The 21,700-nt window shown below is 37.7% G+C and overlaps 1 protein-coding gene across 5 annotated transcripts in view; it reads left to right on the plus strand.

Annotated features, from left to right (window-relative positions):
* itga6a (integrin, alpha 6a) overlaps positions 1 to 21,700 on the plus strand; it is a 34,191-nt gene that overhangs the window by 9,199 nt on the left and 3,292 nt on the right. For 2 of the 5 annotated variants that reach the window (XM_044131490.1, XM_044131491.1), the window contains exons 1-19: positions 4,468 to 4,739; positions 13,481 to 13,605; positions 13,705 to 13,784; positions 13,868 to 14,117; positions 14,220 to 14,348; positions 14,901 to 15,108; positions 15,759 to 15,952; positions 16,411 to 16,505; positions 17,083 to 17,210; positions 17,289 to 17,375; positions 17,468 to 17,523; positions 17,602 to 17,771; positions 17,950 to 18,093; positions 18,736 to 18,854; positions 19,128 to 19,278; positions 20,250 to 20,336; positions 20,428 to 20,513; positions 21,352 to 21,426; positions 21,558 to 21,660. In XM_044131490.1, coding sequence (XP_043987425.1) covers positions 4,546 to 4,739; positions 13,481 to 13,605; positions 13,705 to 13,784; positions 13,868 to 14,117; positions 14,220 to 14,348; positions 14,901 to 15,108; positions 15,759 to 15,952; positions 16,411 to 16,505; positions 17,083 to 17,210; positions 17,289 to 17,375; positions 17,468 to 17,523; positions 17,602 to 17,771; positions 17,950 to 18,093; positions 18,736 to 18,854; positions 19,128 to 19,278; positions 20,250 to 20,336; positions 20,428 to 20,513; positions 21,352 to 21,426; positions 21,558 to 21,660 — 2,481 coding nt within the window. In that variant the 5' untranslated portion in view covers positions 4,468 to 4,545. Of the gene's footprint in view, positions 1 to 4,467; positions 4,740 to 13,032; positions 13,052 to 13,480; positions 13,606 to 13,704; positions 13,785 to 13,867; positions 14,118 to 14,219; positions 14,349 to 14,900; positions 15,109 to 15,758; positions 15,953 to 16,410; positions 16,506 to 17,082; positions 17,211 to 17,288; positions 17,376 to 17,467; positions 17,524 to 17,601; positions 17,772 to 17,949; positions 18,094 to 18,735; positions 18,855 to 19,127; positions 19,279 to 20,249; positions 20,337 to 20,427; positions 20,514 to 21,351; positions 21,427 to 21,557; positions 21,661 to 21,700 lie in introns of those variants that run through there. The other 3 variants (XM_044131493.1, XM_044131494.1, XM_044131492.1) reach the window with 2 other exon arrangements.

Here is a 21,700-nt window from a genome sequence, read left to right on the forward strand (position 1 = left end):
TTTATTATGAAACTGGTGAATCTTGTTCAATTTAAATTAAGGATATCATTAAAAATTCTCTGAACTTTAAGAATCTAAACATTCATAGCATGAAAAAGGAGTCATCGGTGAATCCTAAAAGGCAGTTCTGTGATTTGACATTTTTTGGGGGGTGTCAGGAGGGTTTGCAGACCTTCCTCATGTGAGTTTTCATTTTGTTTGTACAAAACCACAACTAATCTTGAAAGAAAGGCGCTGTCACCTGCAGGCCTTCACCTGTTGGACTTGCTTCAGCTCTCTGGTTTCTCTCTGATCCCGCTGGCCTCAGACTATACGAGGCCAGGCAGCTTCACCTCCTCTCACAGATCCTGTTACATCTCCACTCAGGGCAATAATGGAAGTACTGTAACCGCAAAGAAAAGGCAGTTAAAACACCTTCACTCTGCCAAACACAATGCACCAATTACATCAAGTCTGGTACTAAACCTGCTGAAAGTAACAAACCTATTTACATCACTCTGTTTGGAATAAGTCTGACTGATTTATAGGTATAAAACTTTAATAAAACACAGTAAAGTAGACTCAATACTTGATTGAAAAAAGAAATATATATATTTTTTCTTCTTACCCTTAAAGAAGTTCACCTTACCCCAGGACAGCAAACCTAACATTCAGATGGAGCTACAACTGAGCTGTTTAGATCAAAACTAAATTACAGTGTCAAAGGGCCCTAAAATGGGTTGTTGTTTTCAGAAACATTGTATTCACAAGCCACCAGTTTCAGAAATGTTTCTATCCACATGGGAACACAGAGGATATTTTTATTCTCCCAGACCTGAAAGTGGAGTTAAGCATGAAGTATGGCACATTTGCATAAAGCCTACACATGAGGCTAGTGGTAAACACAACAACAACAACAACAACAACAAAATAAGCGCTGAAAACTACAAAGCGTGACTGGAATCTTTGGTAGGACCTTTTGCAGCTGTTGCAGAAGTTTTAGTTTTTGTGAGGTTTTGCAGCAGCTGCAGCACCTGCCACCTGCATGAATCCACCATTGTTGTTTGCAACTCCAATCCTCATGCACAACTGGTCCATAGTTGCAAACCCTGATTTAATACAACAGAATTTGAAAAGGTTAAAGGGCATAAATACTTCTGTTTGGGAGCATACATGAAAGCTGTTACTCAGTTTTAGTTTTCAGGTTTACTTTTAACACACCTTAATTTGATTCATACCTGGACATTGGGACTATCTTACATTCATTTATCTATGCCTGACTATGGGGAGCTAGTGCCTATCTCCAGCATTCATGGGGTCAGAGGTGATATACTTTGGACAGGTCGCCAATCTGTCACGGCGCAAACAACCATGGACACAAACACAACCTCCTAAGGGTAATTTAGGGAGGATAATTAGCCCAGCATGCACACTTTTTGACTGTGGGAGGACCTTGGACAGAACCTTCTAACTTAAATGTGAAATGAGATCTGAGAGTCGCATTAACACAAAAGACGTATCCATCACTAGATGATGTTGAGTTAACTCTGCACTGAAACTGGTGGGTGCAAAGGAAAGGCCTGCGATGTGTTCAGTGTCATGTGTTCACTTATTTTACTCTAGTATTATTTGCATTTAGGAAAGTGACAAAAACCCTGCTGCACGCCTCCACACAGGCATGCACACATCCAGCCCCCTCTTGCCAGCGCACACTCACTCATACTGCTACAAGCAGAGGCCTTTCGAACTTCAACAATATCCACATTGTGTGTTTTGCTGTGTGATCTTGGCCCATTCTAGTTCAGGCTTCACACCCCCATCCAACACCAGCAGAACTACCGGGATGACTGGGCATGAAATATGAAATCCTGGGAGGTTTTGAAAGATGAGACATAATGCCCGGTATCACTCCAGATCACGATGGGAAAACTTCAAACATCTCAAATGCCATTTTCTTAAGAACCAGGATCCATATAGTTGTTTGTGAAAGTATGATTTAAACATTTAGGATTTCAATCTCTCTTTTTAAAATACTTCCAAGTGATTAAACGCTAAACAAGAAAAAAAAGTAAACATTTCATTAAAATCCAGTCACAAGCTCAGAAGAGGATCCAATCCTTTATTTGAAGCCAAGAACCTCTGAGCTGACTGGCATGTTAGACCCAAACACTCTCAGGGAGTAATTATTTATTAATGAGCATCAGCAGGTGTTCTTAATAATGGAAACATAAATATTGTATTTAGAGTCTTGTTGAGGTAAACCTGAGATTACCAATAGATATGCCCTTTGATCAAAGAGCTTTTGTTTTAAAAGCTCCGGGGTTTTATTTGCTGTAAATCTTGTTGCTATGAGTGTGTAAACGCTAGAGGAACAATTTACTGGCCCTGCAGCCGATCGTTTCCTGGTTCATCTAAAATTAGGTGGTTTATTTGCCCAGCTGACGTAAACACCTACTGTGCACAGCAGCAGAATAATCTTTCAATGATGCCACCACAGGTTCCAGTATAATGCCTCACCAAGCATATAGTGCTGTGATTTTTTTCTTCTTCTGTTTTGACTTTTTTTTTTTTTTTTTGGTCAAACTTAAATATTTCAGATTATCAAAGTAATTTTAATATTCAGAGTAAATAGAAAAAAAATAGTTTAAAAATTATTCCTTGATTTATTAAATACCACTCGAAACCAGATCAGAATAAAAAAGCAATGACATCTATCAGGCAATAAAGTGTTACAAAGCCACTTCCGAGGCACCGAAACTCCAGTGAATCACAACAAGAGCTGTAAATCACAAATGGGGAAAACACAAAATAGTGGTGAACCTTCTCAAAAAATACTCCAAAAGACCATTGAGGGCCCATTCAGGAAGTCACAAAAGTTCCAGTTTAAACCACTGTATACCTCACTTGAAGGACATGCAGAGACAGTTAATGGTTCACCATTAAGAAAGCAACTGGGCAATAATTGGAGAGTTTCCAAGCAGAGCATGTTGGTACCTTATAAGCTGTGGTTTTGAAACATGAAGTGGAACTGAGATTGCAAAACAGTAACAGTGATACAGATACAGGACGGATAGAGCCAAGCTGTGACCTTTAAAACCTTCAGAGGCTGTAAGTCATGAGATTCATCTTTGCTCAGAGCACAGATTAAAATAAAGGCAGGTTCTGTTTCAAAGTAACCCCTGTTACTGGTTAATCGTGATGAAAGGAACAGAACTGAGTTAATACAAGTAGAGGGAAGTAGATTTCGTATCATTAAAAATGACAATAGCAATGCATCCCCAACCAGGTAGTCATTTCTTAGCAATTGTTTTAATTGTTTTAGTTTCAGCTGCATTTAATGACGATAAAAATAAAAAAAAAATCAATCAAAGCTTATTGTTTAATTCATAGGATACAAAATGGTCGAAGTTTAAGAAGTAGTTTAGTGACGACTAAGTTTTAACTGCAACTCTTTGTAAAAAAGAAAAAAAGTCAAAGGAGCAGATAAGAACAGTGTTGGAGGTGACGGAGAAACTAGTTGCTTCATTAGTTAATGTTTGAGTCAGAAAATATTTGTTTGCCATGAAGTGACTGAGCCACTGTAGGCAGTAATTTCTCTTGGCTAGTGGCAACTGGTGCATCTTTTACACTGTTTCGTAGTTTATAGAAAGTGAACATCCATCTTATACATCCCTGGGTGTATTTTTAGCTCCTGTTTTTAAGAACAGAATGAGTCAGCAGCCAATGGACGGAGGATTGGGTGGGACTGGATGAACACATTTTTTGAATCCCATTCAGGAAAATGCAGTCATAGCTGAAGTCATGAGCTTCTTTTTCTTGACAACAAGTTCAATGTATTTCTTTAAAGACACAGATGAGCTAAAGTGCCTAAATGACTTTGGCTCATTTAGGCAGAATGGAGAATTTGGATTCCTGAGCTCCATGTATGAAAAGGATTATTTAGCTGTACTATTTAACATTGGTTACCTGTTGGTTGTCGTCATGTTTAGGGTGTGGTTCAGACACTGAACGGAAAGTTTAGCTGATTGAATTAAACAATAGGGATGTTTTTTTTCTAAAAATGGTTAAATGCTAATGAATTAATAGATAATTATTTTAGGAATTTCATTGCTTTTCTTTTCTTTTGGATCAGAATTTAACAATCCAATAACCAAAAATATGCATATGATATGAAGATTAAAAAAAATAATGGTATAGTTCTGTTTTTCAAAAGCACTCAAAACATTTAAAGTACTGCCTGTAAAAAAATAGTATTAAAATTAAATAGTAATAAAATAATTTCGCTCATTACAGACCCACGTTACTTTGTCTTTAATCTGAGTAACTTTTAGAATGAGGTTACTTTTATATGTCTAGTTGTCTTATTATTGAAAGGCACCTGTGGTTTCTCAGTTACGGGCTATTATTGACTCGGGGTCCGTTTAGGCGGCCGAAGGGGGCGCTGTGGAGCAACCAGTTAAACAGCCGGCTGCTGCCCTCATTAACAAAGTGAGTAAGGGTGGAAGAGCAGCGGGACGCCCGGGCTCTTACCTCCTGGACCCCTGGACTAGTGTGGACCTCGCTGCCATGGCGCTGCTGCAGCAGAGAGGACACTTCGCTGTCCAGGCTGCGCTTTTCCTTCTCTGTCATCTGCTGGAGCCGAGCGGACTGCGCGCTTTCAACCTGGACACCGGTCATGTCATCAGGAAAGGCGGGGAGCCGGGGTCTCTCTTCGGCTTGTCCCTCGCCGTGCACCAGCAAGTCAATCCGAATAAAGTCCTGTAAGTGTTCACTCTGCTGTTATTTAATTACTCATCGAACAGCGCAGTTCTGGTGAGAGGGAGAGAGACCTCCAGAGGAGATAAAACAATTTAATTGTATATAAAATCATCTTGAATTAAACAGAAAAGTTGAAATTAACTTTGCATTTGGTTTTATATTTACAAATGTTAAAACGTGAGAGATTCTCTGCAGCAGGAGATAATAAAAACCTTTTAAGTTTTTGTTTTTTTGGTCTAATGCTCTTTCCTTCCTGAAGTTAAATCCACATCAAAGATTTTGTCGATTATGGGCTGTTTCGTTTGGAGGACTTCTGCCTTACATCCATCCAACATTTATACTTTTAGACTGAGCTGCAATTCATTAAAGCTACAGGAAAAGGTCCCCAATCTCTCTGAGCGTCTTGGTACTTTTGTTTCTAAAGTTAGAAAGATGCGTGAAATGGAAAGCAGGAGAAAGGCTTTTCAAAGTGATTTTACAGTGGGTCTAACTATCATGCAAATGTGTCTGTGAAAGGTTCAAATCAGGGAGCACAGCCAGAGGTGGAACATCTGCTTCTCTTCAGTTTTACACCTATTTTGCAGATTTTTTTTTATTGCGTGTCTTTACCTCAGAGTTTGGATCAAACAGAACAGTTTACTACCAAATTACTCCCTGGCAAATAAATCTGACACTAGTAAACCTTTTTCAATATCTTGCAGCACTTTAACATCCTGATTTTCTATTAACTAATTGTAGGGACATCGAAAAGGTTCACTTCAAAATGATCCTGAGATTTTGGTAAATCTCAGGTGTTAGAGGAGAGGAAATGTCACTTATTGGCGGCGCAATCTTGTTGGCTGATCTTGCTGCCTGCGGCTAACAAGACTCACTGCCCTCTGGAATGTTATCTGACTACTGATTTCACCAATGTAGGAAAGAACAAGTTGAAGATTGTTCTAAGGTGTTTTCTTACAAAGCTTCTGGACAAAAAAAAGAGATTTTTAAGTGAACATAAAAAGAAGCAGTGTGATGTCTCCCAGGTTTGACAGCATGAAAGTGATTTAGGGCTGTGGAAGTGATGTTATATTTGTCAGGCAAACAGAGTCCAGAAACATGACACTGGCTTGATAGTTTGTTTTCTGCAGGTAGGAGCAGAGAGCAGAACTGTCTCTTCTCAGACTCCTTCAGCAGAATGCTGCCACAGCATAAGCCAGATGTGTCCAAGTGTGTCCAATTTTACAAAAATAGTAAATAATAAACTTTAATGTTCCACTCTGTGTCTCGTCAGTCCACAGAATATTTTCTTTAAAGTCTTGAGAGTCATTAAGATGGGGTTTTTTTTTGGCAATGCACGACTCATTCTCTCTCTGAAACTTTTCCATGGATGCAATTTTTGTCCAGTCTCTTTATTACTCATGAACTCTGGCCTTCAAGTGGGATCTGAAATTCTTTAGGTGATTTTACAGCTTCATTGTGACCGTGTCTCTGATGTTCTTTTGGAGTAATTTCAGTGAGTTAACCACTCCCTGCCTGGAAGGTTTTCTCTCTGTGGTCCAGTAGAGACTTAAAGCGTTAGGAATGTCTTGGTAACCTTTGAAGAACGACAGCTTGTCATTTTTCTTCAATTTCTTTTGAGAGCTTTCAGCCTACTTCATGTTGTGAGACAGGTTCTATTTAAGCCATTTAAAAAAAAAAAATCTGCAGGTCTAGCAGGAATCATGCCTGACTGTGGCTCATGAAACTGAACTTTTGCTTTTCAAAATAAAGTGTTAATTGTGAAAGCCACTAAAGTCTCAGTGCTAAGGTCAGGTATCTTTTTGGAATATAACGGGGCAAACATATGTTATTATAATTATTGAGTAATATGAGCTTCATTATCAGCATAATGTGAAAAGAACATCCTGCCAAGCAATAGATTTCAATATGAATAACGGGAAGTGTAATACATCTTTGTAACACATGGGATATATTTTAAATAATTTAAAGACTTTCTTTGATGAAAAACAATGCAAGCACAGCATAGTAAATGTGAAACATTTATTATGCTGTGAAATAGCAAAGAACTTTAATGTTCCACTCTGTGTCTCATCAGTCCACAGAATATGGATTTCCATGGATGCAATTTTTGTCCAGTCTCTTTATTACTCATGAACTCTGACCTTAACTGAGTCAAGTGGGATCTGAAGTACTTGGAATAACAGCATAGTTATTGTGCTGTTATTGACAAGAAGCTGTTATTGTTTTGACAGAAATGTTCTTTGACTAAATTGACTGCTGACAACTCACTTAAAAACACACATACACACTCTAGAGCACGTTTATCTGTTAGCATTATGGACCTGAGAGCTAAGAAAATGTAATGGCGCTCCTGGATTGGGTGCTTTGCAAGCACCAGCCAATAGCATGTCAAGTAACACTGCCTAAAAGCCAAAGTCAGGGTTCAAAGGTGCCTGTTACAAAAATCTGGTTATGTGGACGTGCAGACTGAATGCAGCCTGACATTGAAAGATTAGAAAATAAAGGGAGAAGTTGCTTTTCTTCCTTTACACATTTTTTTTCACAACTTAGTCAGCGATGTCTGTCCACTGGGCTTTGTTGAGACTCCATGGCAACCAGCCGCATCCTCACCTTGGTCATTTGATGATAGAAAACTTGTAAAAGGAGATACAAGTTGTCTATTATTGTCCACATTGTTGAAGCTCATCTTAATCATTCAGTAAAAATAAACAAAACACTTCATTGAATGTTGCCTAAAATAAATGTTTTCCTCCATACTTGTGCAGAGTTATTCTAGAGCTCGAAACATTTAGGCATCCATTCAAGACATTTAGCTTTTCCAATTTTAAGCTGTTTTGTCTTGTAGTTGTTTTCTAAATTTCATCACTGGTGTCAAATTTAAAATGTCATAGCTTATTGGACAACAGAAACTCTTCTCCAATGTTTATTCATTGAAAACATTTAGGAAGAACTTTCTGCTCAGTTTATGATTTACTTCGGAGACAATTTATCAAAATAGCTGTCAGAAAAACAGTGAAGTGTGCTGATTCTGAGATCAGCTGGTATTTGACACTTTATTGATCCTTTTTATGTAGGGCTTAATCTTTATCTTATGTGTATATCTTTTGTGTATATGTTGATATTTTTGTATTTACAGTTCATTTCTAGCTTAGCGTGTAAGGTGTTTATTTTTACACGGCACATTTTTTTCATTCTGTTGTGTTATCTCTGTTGCTATTATTTTTACTGCCCACTACCTGCTCTGACAGCTTAACTTTCTCACTCGCAGGATTAAAAAAGGATTATCTTATCTTTCTAAATTTTCACCTGATCCATGGGCTAATAAGCCAAGAACATACAGAAGCTCAGCGAAGCGCACAGACAAGAGTAATGACTAACTCTGCTGTAAAACTTTAAGGAACTCTGACTTTATGAAAACCACAACACGCTCGCCCCATCTGTCTTCTCTGAGCTTGTGTGAACCAAATGCTTTATAATGATTGCAGGCAGCTGCAAATTTCTGCCAGTTTTCACTTCTAGCCTTGATGGGATTATTCTAAATCCTTTATGTGAGGCGAGGAAGGAGACTTTACACAATCCTGCATGCATGCTTTTTTTTCCTGCAAGAAGGAGACGTGAACATGTGGATAGCATTCCTCCTATCTGATAGGGAGCCTGTTTAGCTGTTGTACAAAACTCTTAGACACTAAATCTGATTAGGTTTTTATAAGTTTAAATAAAAATCTCTCACGTTTTTTAGATTATGTTAGCCTGAGTGAAAGAGGATTCCTCATTTACCACAGGAGAAGCAGTCAGATACCTCCTGGATGAATAAGATGTTGAGTAAATGATCTGGATTCTCTCAGCGAAACCAGAGAAAAAGTCCATTAGACTGGACATGCATGACCATCTGTGAGCATGTAACCCGATAGATTAAAGGCATCGGTGAATCATCAACTGAAACATTCCAGTCAAACTTTCCTAGTGATAAGGAAGTTTGACTTAAAGCAGAGAACATAGAAACTTGTGGACTTTATTGCTCAGTTGATGTGATGCTGAATATTTGCACCTTCCTCTGTGATGCGTGTCCCACTGTTTGCAGGTCAGAGTATTTTGTGTAAAGTGAATCAGTGAGAACAGCTGTGGAGGCTCCTCCAGCTATGAGGGCACAGCTGCGGGAGTCTTGGTGCGCCAAGACATCCTGTGAGGTAACTTTGCGAATCCATACTGGCCTCTACCCGTTCTCATTTACTCTGCAGTGAGAGATATAATGTTTTGATGAGGATTTTAGGTGAAAATGACTTCTAGATGTTAAAACCTGATCAATGTGATTGTTCCCGCATTTCTAATGCGTTAGGTCTAGGTTTATTTTCCTGGAAATATTATCAAAAACAACGTTATCATAAGCGCATAATTTAAACATCTTATCATATCTCAATTTCATCCGGTTGAAAAGGTATGCTTCAAAATGACAGCCTGTAAACAATCATGAAGCTTCCTCTGGTCTCTTCTCTAACCCAACAAAACTGGGCCACAATATTTGACCCAATATTAGGTAAAACAAGCCAAGTTATGTCCCAACAGCAGAAATTAAAAACCTAAAGGAAATGCCAAGGAGGTTTTTCTGTGCAGAATTGCAACACTGTTATGAAAATTGCGATGATGATGATGATGCTGTTGGTTAAGATGAACATGTACAATATATAACTCAATGTTCTCTGAATTAGAGAGAAAATGAATGAACATTTAGCTAAAGTCCAAAGAGTGACTTTTAAAAAAACTCCAAAAAGCAATAGAAAAGGTGAGTCAATATTAAAAGAAATGTTTGACTCTTTAAAAGACATTTGCACATCTTTACTTCCACTGTGAAAAAGCAAAGGGATTTCTGTGTTTGCAGTTTTTTTTAGAGTAACCTAACTTCTGTGAATATTTTTTTTATAATTATTATCACTTTACCATATACAGGTATTTCTTTGGTTAGCAGAGATACCACCAGCAAAACTGGAGATACCACCATTTTGATTGTATCTCCAGTTTTGCTGGAGATGCCATCCACTGATAATGTGATTGTTTATTATTATCAACAGTGTATGTTGTCATCACTGTTGCATTCCCAGGTTTTAATGTTTTCTCACAAGGTGGTGGTGCAGTCAGAGGGTTAATGATGCTTCATTTTGATTAACTTCACTCTCCAAAGTTGCATAAGTTTGTAATGAAAAAGTAATTTAAAAGTACTGAAATTCCACCTCTTTGCCATGTGGAAAAGTACTTGAATGTTTTCTCTTGCATGTTGCATTGTCAGTTCTCAGGTCCACTTTAAACGTTTATGTTGTGTTGCACATATTTAACTACATGTAAAATGCCTCTCAGGAGATTTTTCTGCATGTGGGCCCTGTGAGTTTTAAATTCACGGAGACTTGCATCTTTAAGCTTTGAGGAGATTGTTTGGACACATCATTTTTCTCAATATCGCACACTGTCGTATCTTGTTTGTATCTACTATCTTGTTTTTAAAGATTGTGCTCATCATATGACCTTTTTTTTTATTGTGCAGCAATCAGATTGTGATACCAGATTATAATATTATCTCTTTAATCAGGCTCTGATGCAGAAAGGTGCAAATATGAAATTGGAGCTGGCTGTAAAGTGTCCGGTGGTGGGTTTGGATGCCTCTGGTGCTTGTTGAGCTAACGAGGAGCCACAGCACTGCATCACAGATCAATAGACGGGTTTGAGAGGAAACAGCAGGGTCGCGGGGAGGAGAACAGGGCGGGCAGGGTTTCCTCTCCCACATTTGAAGAAATAAACTATTGTGAGTTTAAGAATGGTGAGTTTGGTAACGCACACATGACTCTTTAGCTTCTCATTTTTAGGTTATTTAATGTTTTTTTTGTGAACTAATTAGATAAGAACAACAACAACCTGACCTCACTGCTGTTTAATCTTTCAAGCTGACAACCCCTATCTTAAAGCTCTTGAAGCTGTAAATGTTTTATGACATTTATACAGATGTAGTTTTGAACAGTGGATATGAGATTTTAGAAGAAAACTTCTAAATACAAATACATATTCACAACAAAAGTAATCTGTGGTCCAATACAATCCACATACAGTCAGGTTTAACTCCAATTACAAACAGCCCAACAGTCTGTTGTTTCATTTATTGCGTTGTCATATTTACAAGGTTAGTGCAGCAGATTGTATGAAATATCCAATGATTGAGAGAAACAACTTCCTTTAATCAATCATCTGCTTCAGTCTGATGCATCTCCAGAGCGAGATGCAAACACAGACCCAGAGGTACTTTCTGTTGAAAATAAAATAAATGGTAGTAATAATTAGAGGTAGATGTGTTGTCTGCCTCATGCACTGGAACTGGGAACTGGTTCAGCATGTGAGGAGCCTTTTAGATGGTCTAGAAATGACGGGTAAACCTTTAGTGAAGTTCTCTGATAGAAAAAAAGTACTAAACTTTAAGTTCCTCAGTATAAGAAGAAGCCCTGTAATCAGGAGCTGGTGCATCTGTTATAGCTGATTGCCTCATGAACTTTGACAGGAAACACGAGCTAGACTGTGGTTTTACTTTCCACATTTTCACAACTTGGACGGTGTCAGTTAGCGGTTTGCTTGACAGCTGCCGTCTCATCGTGTGAAAATCCATCCACATAGGTAAAACTTTACAAGTATGTTTCTTTTGGCCATAAATGTCTACCGAGATACTCCTAAAACCTTCCAAAGTTCTGATCCAAAGTCCAGATGATGTATAACTCCTTGATGTCAAACACCTTTTGAAGAGAATGAATCCTGAAGAACCATCTATTAAGCCCTTTGATAAGTTCAAAATTGTGTTGATTATCATCTACCCCTCGACCAGAGTTATGAGTCAGCCATGAGACACAGTGTCCTCCTTGTTGGCGCTCTGCGGCAGCTTGAGTTCAGCCTGAGGTTGGACATAATAACCGCATTGTTGAGAAAGCACCGAAATGCATTGTCTACTTCTGACCCACTTTGGGCTGAGCTTCAGCTGACAGATGGCTTCACATTTGGCTCTAAAATACTTTGACACACAGAGGAGTTCATGGTCTACTTAACAACTGCGGCTGCCACATCATCACCCCTCCACCATCGTGCTTCACAGATGAAATCCTGAGTTCAGTGGGTCTTTTTCTCATCGTACTGTACAGACTTTTAGTAAGATTAAAACGATAACTGAGTTCAGGAAAGGCCAGAAGATCAAACGTTTTGGATTTTAAGCTTGATTTTGGGTTGAACAGAAGTTGTCTCTAAGGTTGTTGCTGATGTCTTTCCATCCTGGCATTGTGTTAAGATCCAGACCTGTCACAGGATGAAAATCCAGATTTTGGGGGCTTGTGAATACCTGCAAACTTAATCAATTCTCAGCAATTACCAGCTGTTTACAGGCTGCGGCGTTAGTGTTTCTTTGTGTTTGTAGAAGCTGCTGTTTACCAGCATGTACTGTAAAAACTCAAAATCTTACCAATAATTTTGGTCTAGTTTTTAGTGGAAATGTCTTAGTAAACTTAAAATAAGAGAGAGCTAGCTCATAAGTAGCTTTTCAGCAAGATGTACGAGCTTAAATAGCCAATAATCCTTTAATACTGATTAAAAAAAAATACTTGATACAGATTATTTTACTTATAACAAAACGTCTTGGTATAAGTGAAATAATCGGCCAGTGGAATTAGAAACTAGACCAAAATTACTTGCTAAGATTTTGTGTTTTTGCAGTGTGGTGGAACAACTCGCATGCTGATACTATTTGAATTGCACAGCGCAAAGCCAAACATTGCCATTATTCATGTGGTAGCGCTGGATGATGTTTTACATAATCAAAGGCATTCAATCGGCAACCTTTGATTTGGCTGCTACTGTCTAAGATGCAGCTGAAGCAACAAAGATGTACTTAGGTTTTTTTCTGTAACTGTACTATTTATGCAAATAAACAGGTTTTGATGTGTCGAAATTTATGGACAAAAATGGAATAAAAACTCTTGCATGTATTCAGTTTTTTGTGTTCCTCTCAAATGGACTTGAAACATTTGTAGTTATTGCTGCTTGGAATGTCAGGAAAATGTTTTAGTCTTAATTGTCCTTTTGCTAATTTGACCGGTATTTTTGGGACGTTTGGGCTTTTGCTCTGTATGTTTGTTCCTTTTTACTGTAATATTTGTGTTAAAGATAATAGCTTAGACTAATATCTCTATGAACAGTTCTATATTGGTTATGTCTTTGTGAATCTGTTTTTTCTTCTGATATGCTTTGGACAAATGGACTTGATAGTGAGATTGCTGAGAGGAAACTGTGCGTCAGCGAGGTATGCAACAAAAGTCACTTCATGGAAATGAAAAGCGATGTTGTGGCTTAACAAAAAGTGTGTGAAGCAGAGGCCTGACAGGACACCGCTGTTGTTTCATTTTTGACAGTCGCAGTTGTGAACAGGGCGTCATAATACCCAGACAAAGGAGATTGGCTTACTGATCATTTTCTCTTAATTTGGTAAACGGTATTAGGACAGACAAAAATAAATTTAAATTCTAATTATATTCTGTTTTCTGGCCTTGTTTGCTCTCATTGTTACTGTTGATATGAACAAAATATTCCATCTACAACAAAATGCTTCTGTGTAACCTTTGTGAAAAGTGCGTGTTTGATTGTGATCGAATCTCAAATGCAGCAGTGTGATGGTGGAAGCTAGCGTACAATCTTTAAAATAAAATGTTTTGTTGTGTTTTTGTTTTCTCAGGTTACTAATTGGTGCCCCGAGAGCCAAGGCTTTAAAAAACCAAAAATCCACTGTGACTGGGGGCCTTTTTAAGTGTGAAATCTCTGAATCTGATAATTGTGAGCGCGTTGAATTTGATGATGACGGTGAGAAACCAATCCACCTGCCTACTTACCTACAATTCTACCTGCCTGGTTGAATAACACAAGTCTTGTTTCTTTCTCTTGGGTTGCCTCAACTGAAAGAGGATCCAAGCCAGGAGAGTAAGCAGGACCAGTGGATGGGTGTTTCTGTGCAGAGTCAGGGACCAGGGGGAAAGGTTGTGGTACGTCACAACACATTTTCGTACCATTGCTCTCTGTCTTCTTGTTGCTCTGTCTAGCTGAGCTGTGGATGATGTCGTTTCAGACATGTGCACATCGATATCAAAAGCATAGCAGAGTATCCCAGTCTGTCCTCGGGCGCTGTTACGTCTTCAGTCAGGATTTGACCATCAAATACGATGATATGGATGGAGGTGAATGGAAATTTTGTCAAGGCAAACGAGGAGAAACAAACCATGCATGGTATGGAGTCTGTCAACAAGGTCTGGGGGTCACCTTCACCAAGGACTACCATTATGTGGTGTTTGGAGCCCCAGGAGCAAGAAACTGGAAAGGTCATTATCATTATATATAGTCCTTAGACTGTTTTTATCTTAACCATTTTTCTGCACCCAGTGATGTTGCATCAAAATTTTGTTTTCTGAAATTATCTCCAGGGATGGTACGAGTGGAACAAAAAAACATCACGTTGATAGAAAGGAATATATATGACGATGGACCGTATGAATTTGAAAATGATAACTTTGAACACCCCAACAGCCCTGTGCCAGCCCACAGCTACCTTGGTGAGTTATTTACCCAAAAAACATTGTACATGGTGTTTGTGTATCTCTTGGGCTACTTTGTAATGACTCTTTCCAACTGTTTGCTGCAAAACATGAGGTGTTCACATATATCATACCAAGGGTTTTACATAAGGTGTGAAAAGATGTGCTTCCTCTCAAACAATTTACAAGATCACAAGCAGCAACCACCGTGTGTTTGTGTGTTGCTTCTGCTCAAATCAACACACACACACACACATTGATTGAGTAGATTTTATTCAATCTAGGTGGAGAGTAACTTTTGGATTGACTAAAGCAACCTATATTGGGAAAACCTGCCTCCAAAATACATAAATTTAGGACATCTTACGGCATCCTATGTGTTTGTGTAACATGTTTGGGCATAGACTAGAAAGAGGAAGAGGTAGAAGAGAAACAACTGAGGTTTGTCTCAAACTGTGACCTGATGTTGTCAGTTTCAATGAGATCGAACTAACGTGTAATTACCATCTTATTTTTCATTCTCCTTATAAGTTAAATAGTTTTTGCTCCATATTGCTGTTTCAACTGAAGGGTTCTCTCTGGACACCGGGCACCACATCATGAAGAGCCGAAGCCTGACTGTGGTGGCTGGAGCACCGAGAGCCAATCACAGGGGACTTGTAGCCCTGCTGAAGAAAAAGTCTGCCGAGCAACTCGTAGTGGAGCAACTTCTGCACGGGCCGGGACTGGGATCATCATTTGGATACGATGTGGCCGTGGTTGACCTGAATGGTGATGGGTAGGAACATTTGTTGTTTTTTTTTCAGTATAACTTATACCAGCTACAAAACTTGAAATTAAGTTAAGTTACTAAGTTGTTGGATTCATTTGTGACCTTCAGCTGACATCTTAGTTTGCAAATCGGCTACAAAGGATATATGATCATTGTATATGACAATTGGTAGATTCCCCAAACCAGAAATTTCTCAGAAACTGAAGAAGAGATGAACTGAAACTAAAATTAGCCAGGGAGGCTGTAAAGACCACAGCACTAGAGGAGCTGCAGAAATTTCCAACAAGTGCTGGTGGTGCGCCTGTGTAGAGCCTACAAGCCAGAATTATTTTCTTCCAATTAAAACATTCAGGCCTAGACAAGATCCTCCAAAATCTTCCATTGCTGAATGTGTTATGAATCCAAATTGGATCTTTTGGTTTAAAATTAAAAATTTGTCACAGAAGGAACCTTGTTCCCTCAGTGAACTACGGTGGAGGCACCGTCATGCTCGGGGATTCATTTTATTCACAAAGAACTGAGATTATGAACAGGTCCAAGTTTTGGCCTGAAGCCTTACATCACTTTAGAATTACATCTGATGAGGAAAATTCTCCTATAATCTTTGAGGGTGCTGCAAGCTAACAGTGTCCCTATATTTTCTGTATATGATTTAGATGGCAAGACATTGTCGTGGGAGCCCCTTACTTCTACATGAAGGATGCAGACATCGGTGGAGCCGTTTATGTATATATCAACAAAGCAGGACAGTGGGATAATGTAACTCCGATTCGCCTGAACGGTACCAAAGATTCAGTGTTCGGACTGGCAGTGGAAAACATCGGGGATGTTAATCGGGACTCATTTAATGGTAATTTAGCCACTTTGAAACATAAATCTTGTTTTCGGGCATTTCGCACTTGCTGACTGATTTTTCAAAGTTATCAAGAAGAGAGTAAAACCACAATTAATTAGGAAAATCTGTTGGCCTGACAATTGTCAGTCATGAACTTAAGAAAAGTCATGCTTCTGCAAATATTGATCCAGGGGTGGAATACAGTAATGCAGGATACTTTAATTTCTACCATCATTGTTTTTTCCACTTTGAAATGCTGCGCTTTAATGGGTTGGTCTATCGCATTAATCCCTGTTAAATACACAGAAGTTGTATTTAAAATGTAACAAGGCCCAGTTTAGAAGTGAAACCTGGATCAGACAAGTGGCAACATGTTGGTAAGGAATAGGGACGTGAATCTGCAAAGGAGTGAATAAAGCTTTGCAGTCTCAGCAGCTTGAGTATATAAATAATCAGCAATTATGCCTGTGTAGATTTTGCAGTTGGAGCTCCACAGGAAGAAGAGGGGGCAGGAAGAGTCTACATTTATCATGGATCTGCACAAGGGATAAAAACAACTCCTGCACAGGTTGGTTCTAATGACTTTTTGTTTTAGTGTCTTTATTTTTGTCTTGTGGATTACATGTGTACCTCTGTTGAAAGCTGAACAAGTTGGACGTTATCGCTCAAGTGACTTGAATGTAACTTTTAGCTTGTTATTTTAAACTTAGATGAGTTTCGATTCATGTGTACAGGCACTCTCTATTCTGGACTGTGGCTGCCAATGAATGCATAATTTCAGTGACACTGCTATATATACATATGTTGTTTGTCGCTATGGTTTCTTAGTTTTGTTTTTTCTCTCTCTTTCTGCAATTGTAAAGTAAACTAGGGTGTTGTATTCTCTCTATTCTTTGTTCTTCCACCTTCTGTCTTTTTCCTTCTATCTTTCAACTATATATCAAGTGGTGCATTATAGCTTTTGCTGTAAAGCTCCTCTGGTGAAAGTAAACATGTTGAGATTCTTCTTGACAATCAGACAACAATTCTGTATCCAGAATTATATCTTTTACTCCCAGCAGTTAAACTAATGCAGATGCAACAACTCTATGGGTTCTGGTTAATTTTTCTTCTCATTATTCTCTAAAATCTCTTCTTACTTTCAGATCCTTTCAGGCAAAGAGCACAGCCTTCGATATTTTGGATATTCTCTGGCAGGAAACATGGACCTGGATGGTAACTCTTATCCAGACCTGGCTGTAGGATCTCTGTCAGATGCAGCTTTGATTTACAGGTAATCATGGAGGAAGAAGAAAATAAATGAAGATTTTACTGTTGTCTTTAATTCTCTAATTTAACAACCTTCTTCCAGGGCAAGACCAATTGTTAACATCAGAAAAAACATTATGGCTTCTCCTGAGGAAATTGACCTCAGTGTTGGCTGTGATTCCAGTTTTTGGTGGGTCTTCAGATGTTCTTACACTCAAATAGACTCTGCAGACAGGATGTTCTGTTTATTAATTTTCCTCTTTTTTTTTTTTTTACCTTTAGCTTCACTGTGAAAGCGTGTTTCAGCTACACAGCGACATCCTACAACAAGAGGCTCAGTGAGTACAAAAGAAACTTTTCATGGTGCACAGATGTTTACTAGTTTTAATAACATCTGATTAAAATTTATCCTGCAGCAATCAGCTACTTCATAGAGGCAGATGGAGAACGCAGGAAACAAGGACTGAACTCCAGAGTGATTTTTCTGAATAAGATTCATCCTGAATCAGACTTCCAGTTTAATGGCACTTTGGAGCTCCAGAATCAAAACGCAGGACAGTGTGTTAGCATGAACGTCGGGCTTAAGGTAAATCACAATTGTCAGGTTAAAATTAGCTTGAACCTGAAAGATATTATCAGTGAAAATATGTAGCTCTGAATCTCAATAGATCTTTGTCAGCTTGACATTTTTTATTACTGGCTAATGTGTTTAAACAGGAAAATATTCAACTTATTCAACTTTTAACTGTGTTGCATTTGCACAGGACAACATTAAGGACAAGATGCGCAGTGTTGTCATTGAAGTTTCTGCAGAAATTATCAAAGCAGAACTCAAAAGTACAGGAAATGATCTACCTCAGATAATGCCAGTTTTAGACGCCACCCAGCCAAGACAAGCCGTCACAGAGGTAAAAAGTCATATCAGTTTTAACAGTGTCTTACAAAATTAATCACATAACTTCAGTTATTTATATTTTATCATTTTACATCCATCAAGTTCAGTTAATTGTATTGGGATTGTATGAGATAGGCCAACACAAAGTGGGAACTTTTTGAAGTAATTAGAGTCCATCAGTGTGTAATTCAGTCTCAGGTTCTCCAAAGTTACACAGCGCTGATGTGGGAGAACATACAAACAAGAAAACCATTAGACATCCAGTGTAAAATCTGACTTTTATGGAAGAGCTGCAAGAAGAAAGCCATTGTGCAAAGACAGAAGAATAAAATGCAAAACATTTGGAGCTAAATTCAGACCAAACCAATTTCAAACCTGAAAGAAAACCTGAGACTGCAGAAGACTTAACACTGGGACAGCAGGACATTTACCTTAAACACACAACCACAGCTACAATGGAATGATTTCAAGGCTTATTATTGTGTTAGAATGACCTAGTTAAAGTCTGATTCTTTATCTGAAATAAATTTAAGCTTGTGGTTGTTATGCGACATGTGAAAACGTTGAAGTGTTATGAATATTTTTTCATATCAGGTTGTGGATACTGATATTTTTATTTTGTTAATGACATCTTGTTTTTGGTTTATTGTTGCAGGTAAACTTTGTAAAGGAGGGATGTAAAAATAAAAGGATTTGTTATAGCAATTTAAAAATGGAGAACAGTCTGCACTACAAACCAATCAGCAAGAATGAATTCACCCCGTTAAACAAAAGGTTCAAATAAAAATGTTGTATTGTTTAAAAAAAATTAAAATTATAATGTAAAAATCATTTCATGGTAATTGTTTGTAAATCCAATTAGAATTAAGACAAAGCTCTGAGCTTGAGTTTATTTGCTGCAGTAAAAAAAAATCCTTATATTTTTTTAGTTACTTTAAGTAAGTCTGCTTTGTCTTCATTGGATAAGATTTTGAGCTTCTAATTGTAAATTTATGTTAGAAATTTTGTTTCCTCAAAGCTGATTCTTAGGTTTGTGTATCTCTACAGCGCACATAATATCCCAGAGTTTATGCTGACTTACGACAAGAAGGACTTGGCCGTGAAGGTGACTGTGACCAATAAAAATGGTGACGATGCCTACGAAGCAAAGCTTGTGGGAAAATTTCCGGAAATCCTGTCGTATTCTGGAGTTCGATCTGTAAGTATGAGTCCACAGTAAGAAATTTAAAACACAGCAACACAGGCATGACAAGCAGTAGGACATTTTTGAATGTGAAAGGAAGGAATTTCCCTTTGGATGTTACTGTATGTGGTCATGTTTTCACATAATGTTATGAATTTTGAATAGGGGTAGAAGATGTGTAATCTACATACATACCCAGTAAATCCAATTTTAAACTCTACTTCCTGCTTTTTGTGTCAATGCCATAGAAAGACATGACAATAATGAACAATAATGCTCTAGGATCACGTTGGTACATTTTGACACTATTGGACGCAGAATTTGATCACATGATATGTTTAAAAATGTGGTAAATTTCAAAGCCAGTGTATGTCACTCCTGTGTACCACTGATTGTCAATGGGACTGCAATACAAATATTGCACTGTTGATGCAAAACTTTTATCAGCTAATCTCACTCCAAGTAATGCAGATTCTTTGTGTGCACTGGTGAAGATTTACTCACCTTGGCATGTCGGTTGCTTAAAACTAAAAGTGAAACAAACAACCCCACCCACCTTTATGATAAATTTGACTAACACTTTTCTAACCACTTGGGGGATTCTAGTAGAGCAGAGATAACGTACCCCTGTCCCGATGCAGCAGAACACTGCTTGACCTAAAACATGAAACACATCCTTTAAAGTCATGAGTTAACTTGATGTTCTACAAAATTCATTTAGCATGTTTAGACCTGTGTAATGCAGGTTCCTCTTATGCCAGCATGGATGGAAAATAAGTAAAACGAGTGGATGCAGGAGCCTTATTTAAGCCGTTAAGACAAAGGGCAGATAGTATGCAGTGTGAAGGGGATGTAGTGCTTTGAGATCTCCAACTTTCTAATGAAACAGAACTATTTTTATCTTCGGCATTTTAATTGAATAGAATTTGCTTGGTCAAAATCTGCTTGGATGTGATTGTTGTTTAAAAATAACTTTTTTTTTTTAGTCAAACAAGCAGATCCTCTGTACTGCCAACCATAACGGATCTGAAGCAGAGTGTGAGCTGGGAAACCCATTTAAGAGCAACTCAAGGGTAAACATATGAACTTTTATGAGTTGCTTGACAAGTTATAGCTACTTTAAGGTGAGATATGTTTTTTTTTTTTTTGTTTTTTTTACACAAGGTCATGTTTTACATCATTCTGAGCACGGCGCACAATGCTGTAAAACTCGACACCACTGAGTTTGAGATTGATCTGCATCTCCACACGTAAGTGATCTGCTCATTTCAGTAGTACTGCAGTGATAAACTGTATCATGTTACCTGGAAGCCATAATGTTACAGATGACTTTTCGTGCCACTTTAATATTCACAAATGGAGTAAAACGGTTGCTCTTCACCAGCAGTCACAAAAAAAAGTCAAAAACGATACACCTGAAAGGGGAAGAATGCATTTCATAGCACTGCACTTTAAAAACAGAAATCATGTTGTATGTTTGAGATATCAGATGGTAAAAAAATATGTTTTTTTTAATTTTTCTGAAGCAAAATATTATTATGGATATAACTTTTTAAATATCAATGATTTTTTTTTTTATTAGCTTGAGTAGTTTGGCTACCTTTTCTAAAATTCTAGTTTGTGGATATTACCTGAAGACTTATAACTAAAGTCTGAGATTTTCTAAATTTCCAAATCCAATTGTGCATAAAAAGGATCAAGTGAAGCAACTTTACTGCTCTCTGCTCCTCCTTCCTATTATCTGATTAAAGTTTTGCTCTCTCTCAAAGTGAACCACAGACATCGTCTTGATTTGACAATCAAGAAAAAAATGTGTGTCCTTTTGAATAGCTTCTTACATCTATATTACTTTATATTTATCTTTTAAATATCTCACTAACAATAAAAATAAGGATTCACTCAGTAGCATCTTTCTTATTGAAGATATGGTATGTTCTAGTTTAAGTTTCTACTTCTAGAAACTTAAACATGAAAATGGAAAATGGACTGATTTCTTAACTATTTATGTTTGTTTTTATCTGTACTTGACCCCCCAAAATATTGTCACTTATAGCTGTCTTTTGATAAAATTGTATTCTTCTCACTTAGGACAAGTTCTCAAAATATTTCCCCTGTGAAAATAAAGAGCAAAGTCATAACTGAATTCCCTGTGACATTGAGTGGGTAGGTACATTGATGCATATATATATATATATATATATATATATATATATATATATATATATATATATATATGTATGTAAAGATTTTTTATTTATTTATAAAAACTGAGTATTTTTCTATTGCCCCATCAGTGAAGCCAAACCCAGTCAGGTTTCCTTCGGAGGTGTTGTGAGAGCAGAAACTGCAATGAAAACAGAAGAGGACGCTGGAAGTTTGATTAATTTTACATTTAGGGTGAGTTTAGTCATAGCTTATGTAAGAACATTAATTCTTG

The sequence above is a fragment of the Gambusia affinis genome, linkage group LG11, assembly GCF_019740435.1.
Source record: "Gambusia affinis linkage group LG11, SWU_Gaff_1.0, whole genome shotgun sequence".
NCBI classification, from domain to species: domain Eukaryota; kingdom Metazoa; phylum Chordata; class Actinopteri; order Cyprinodontiformes; family Poeciliidae; genus Gambusia; species Gambusia affinis.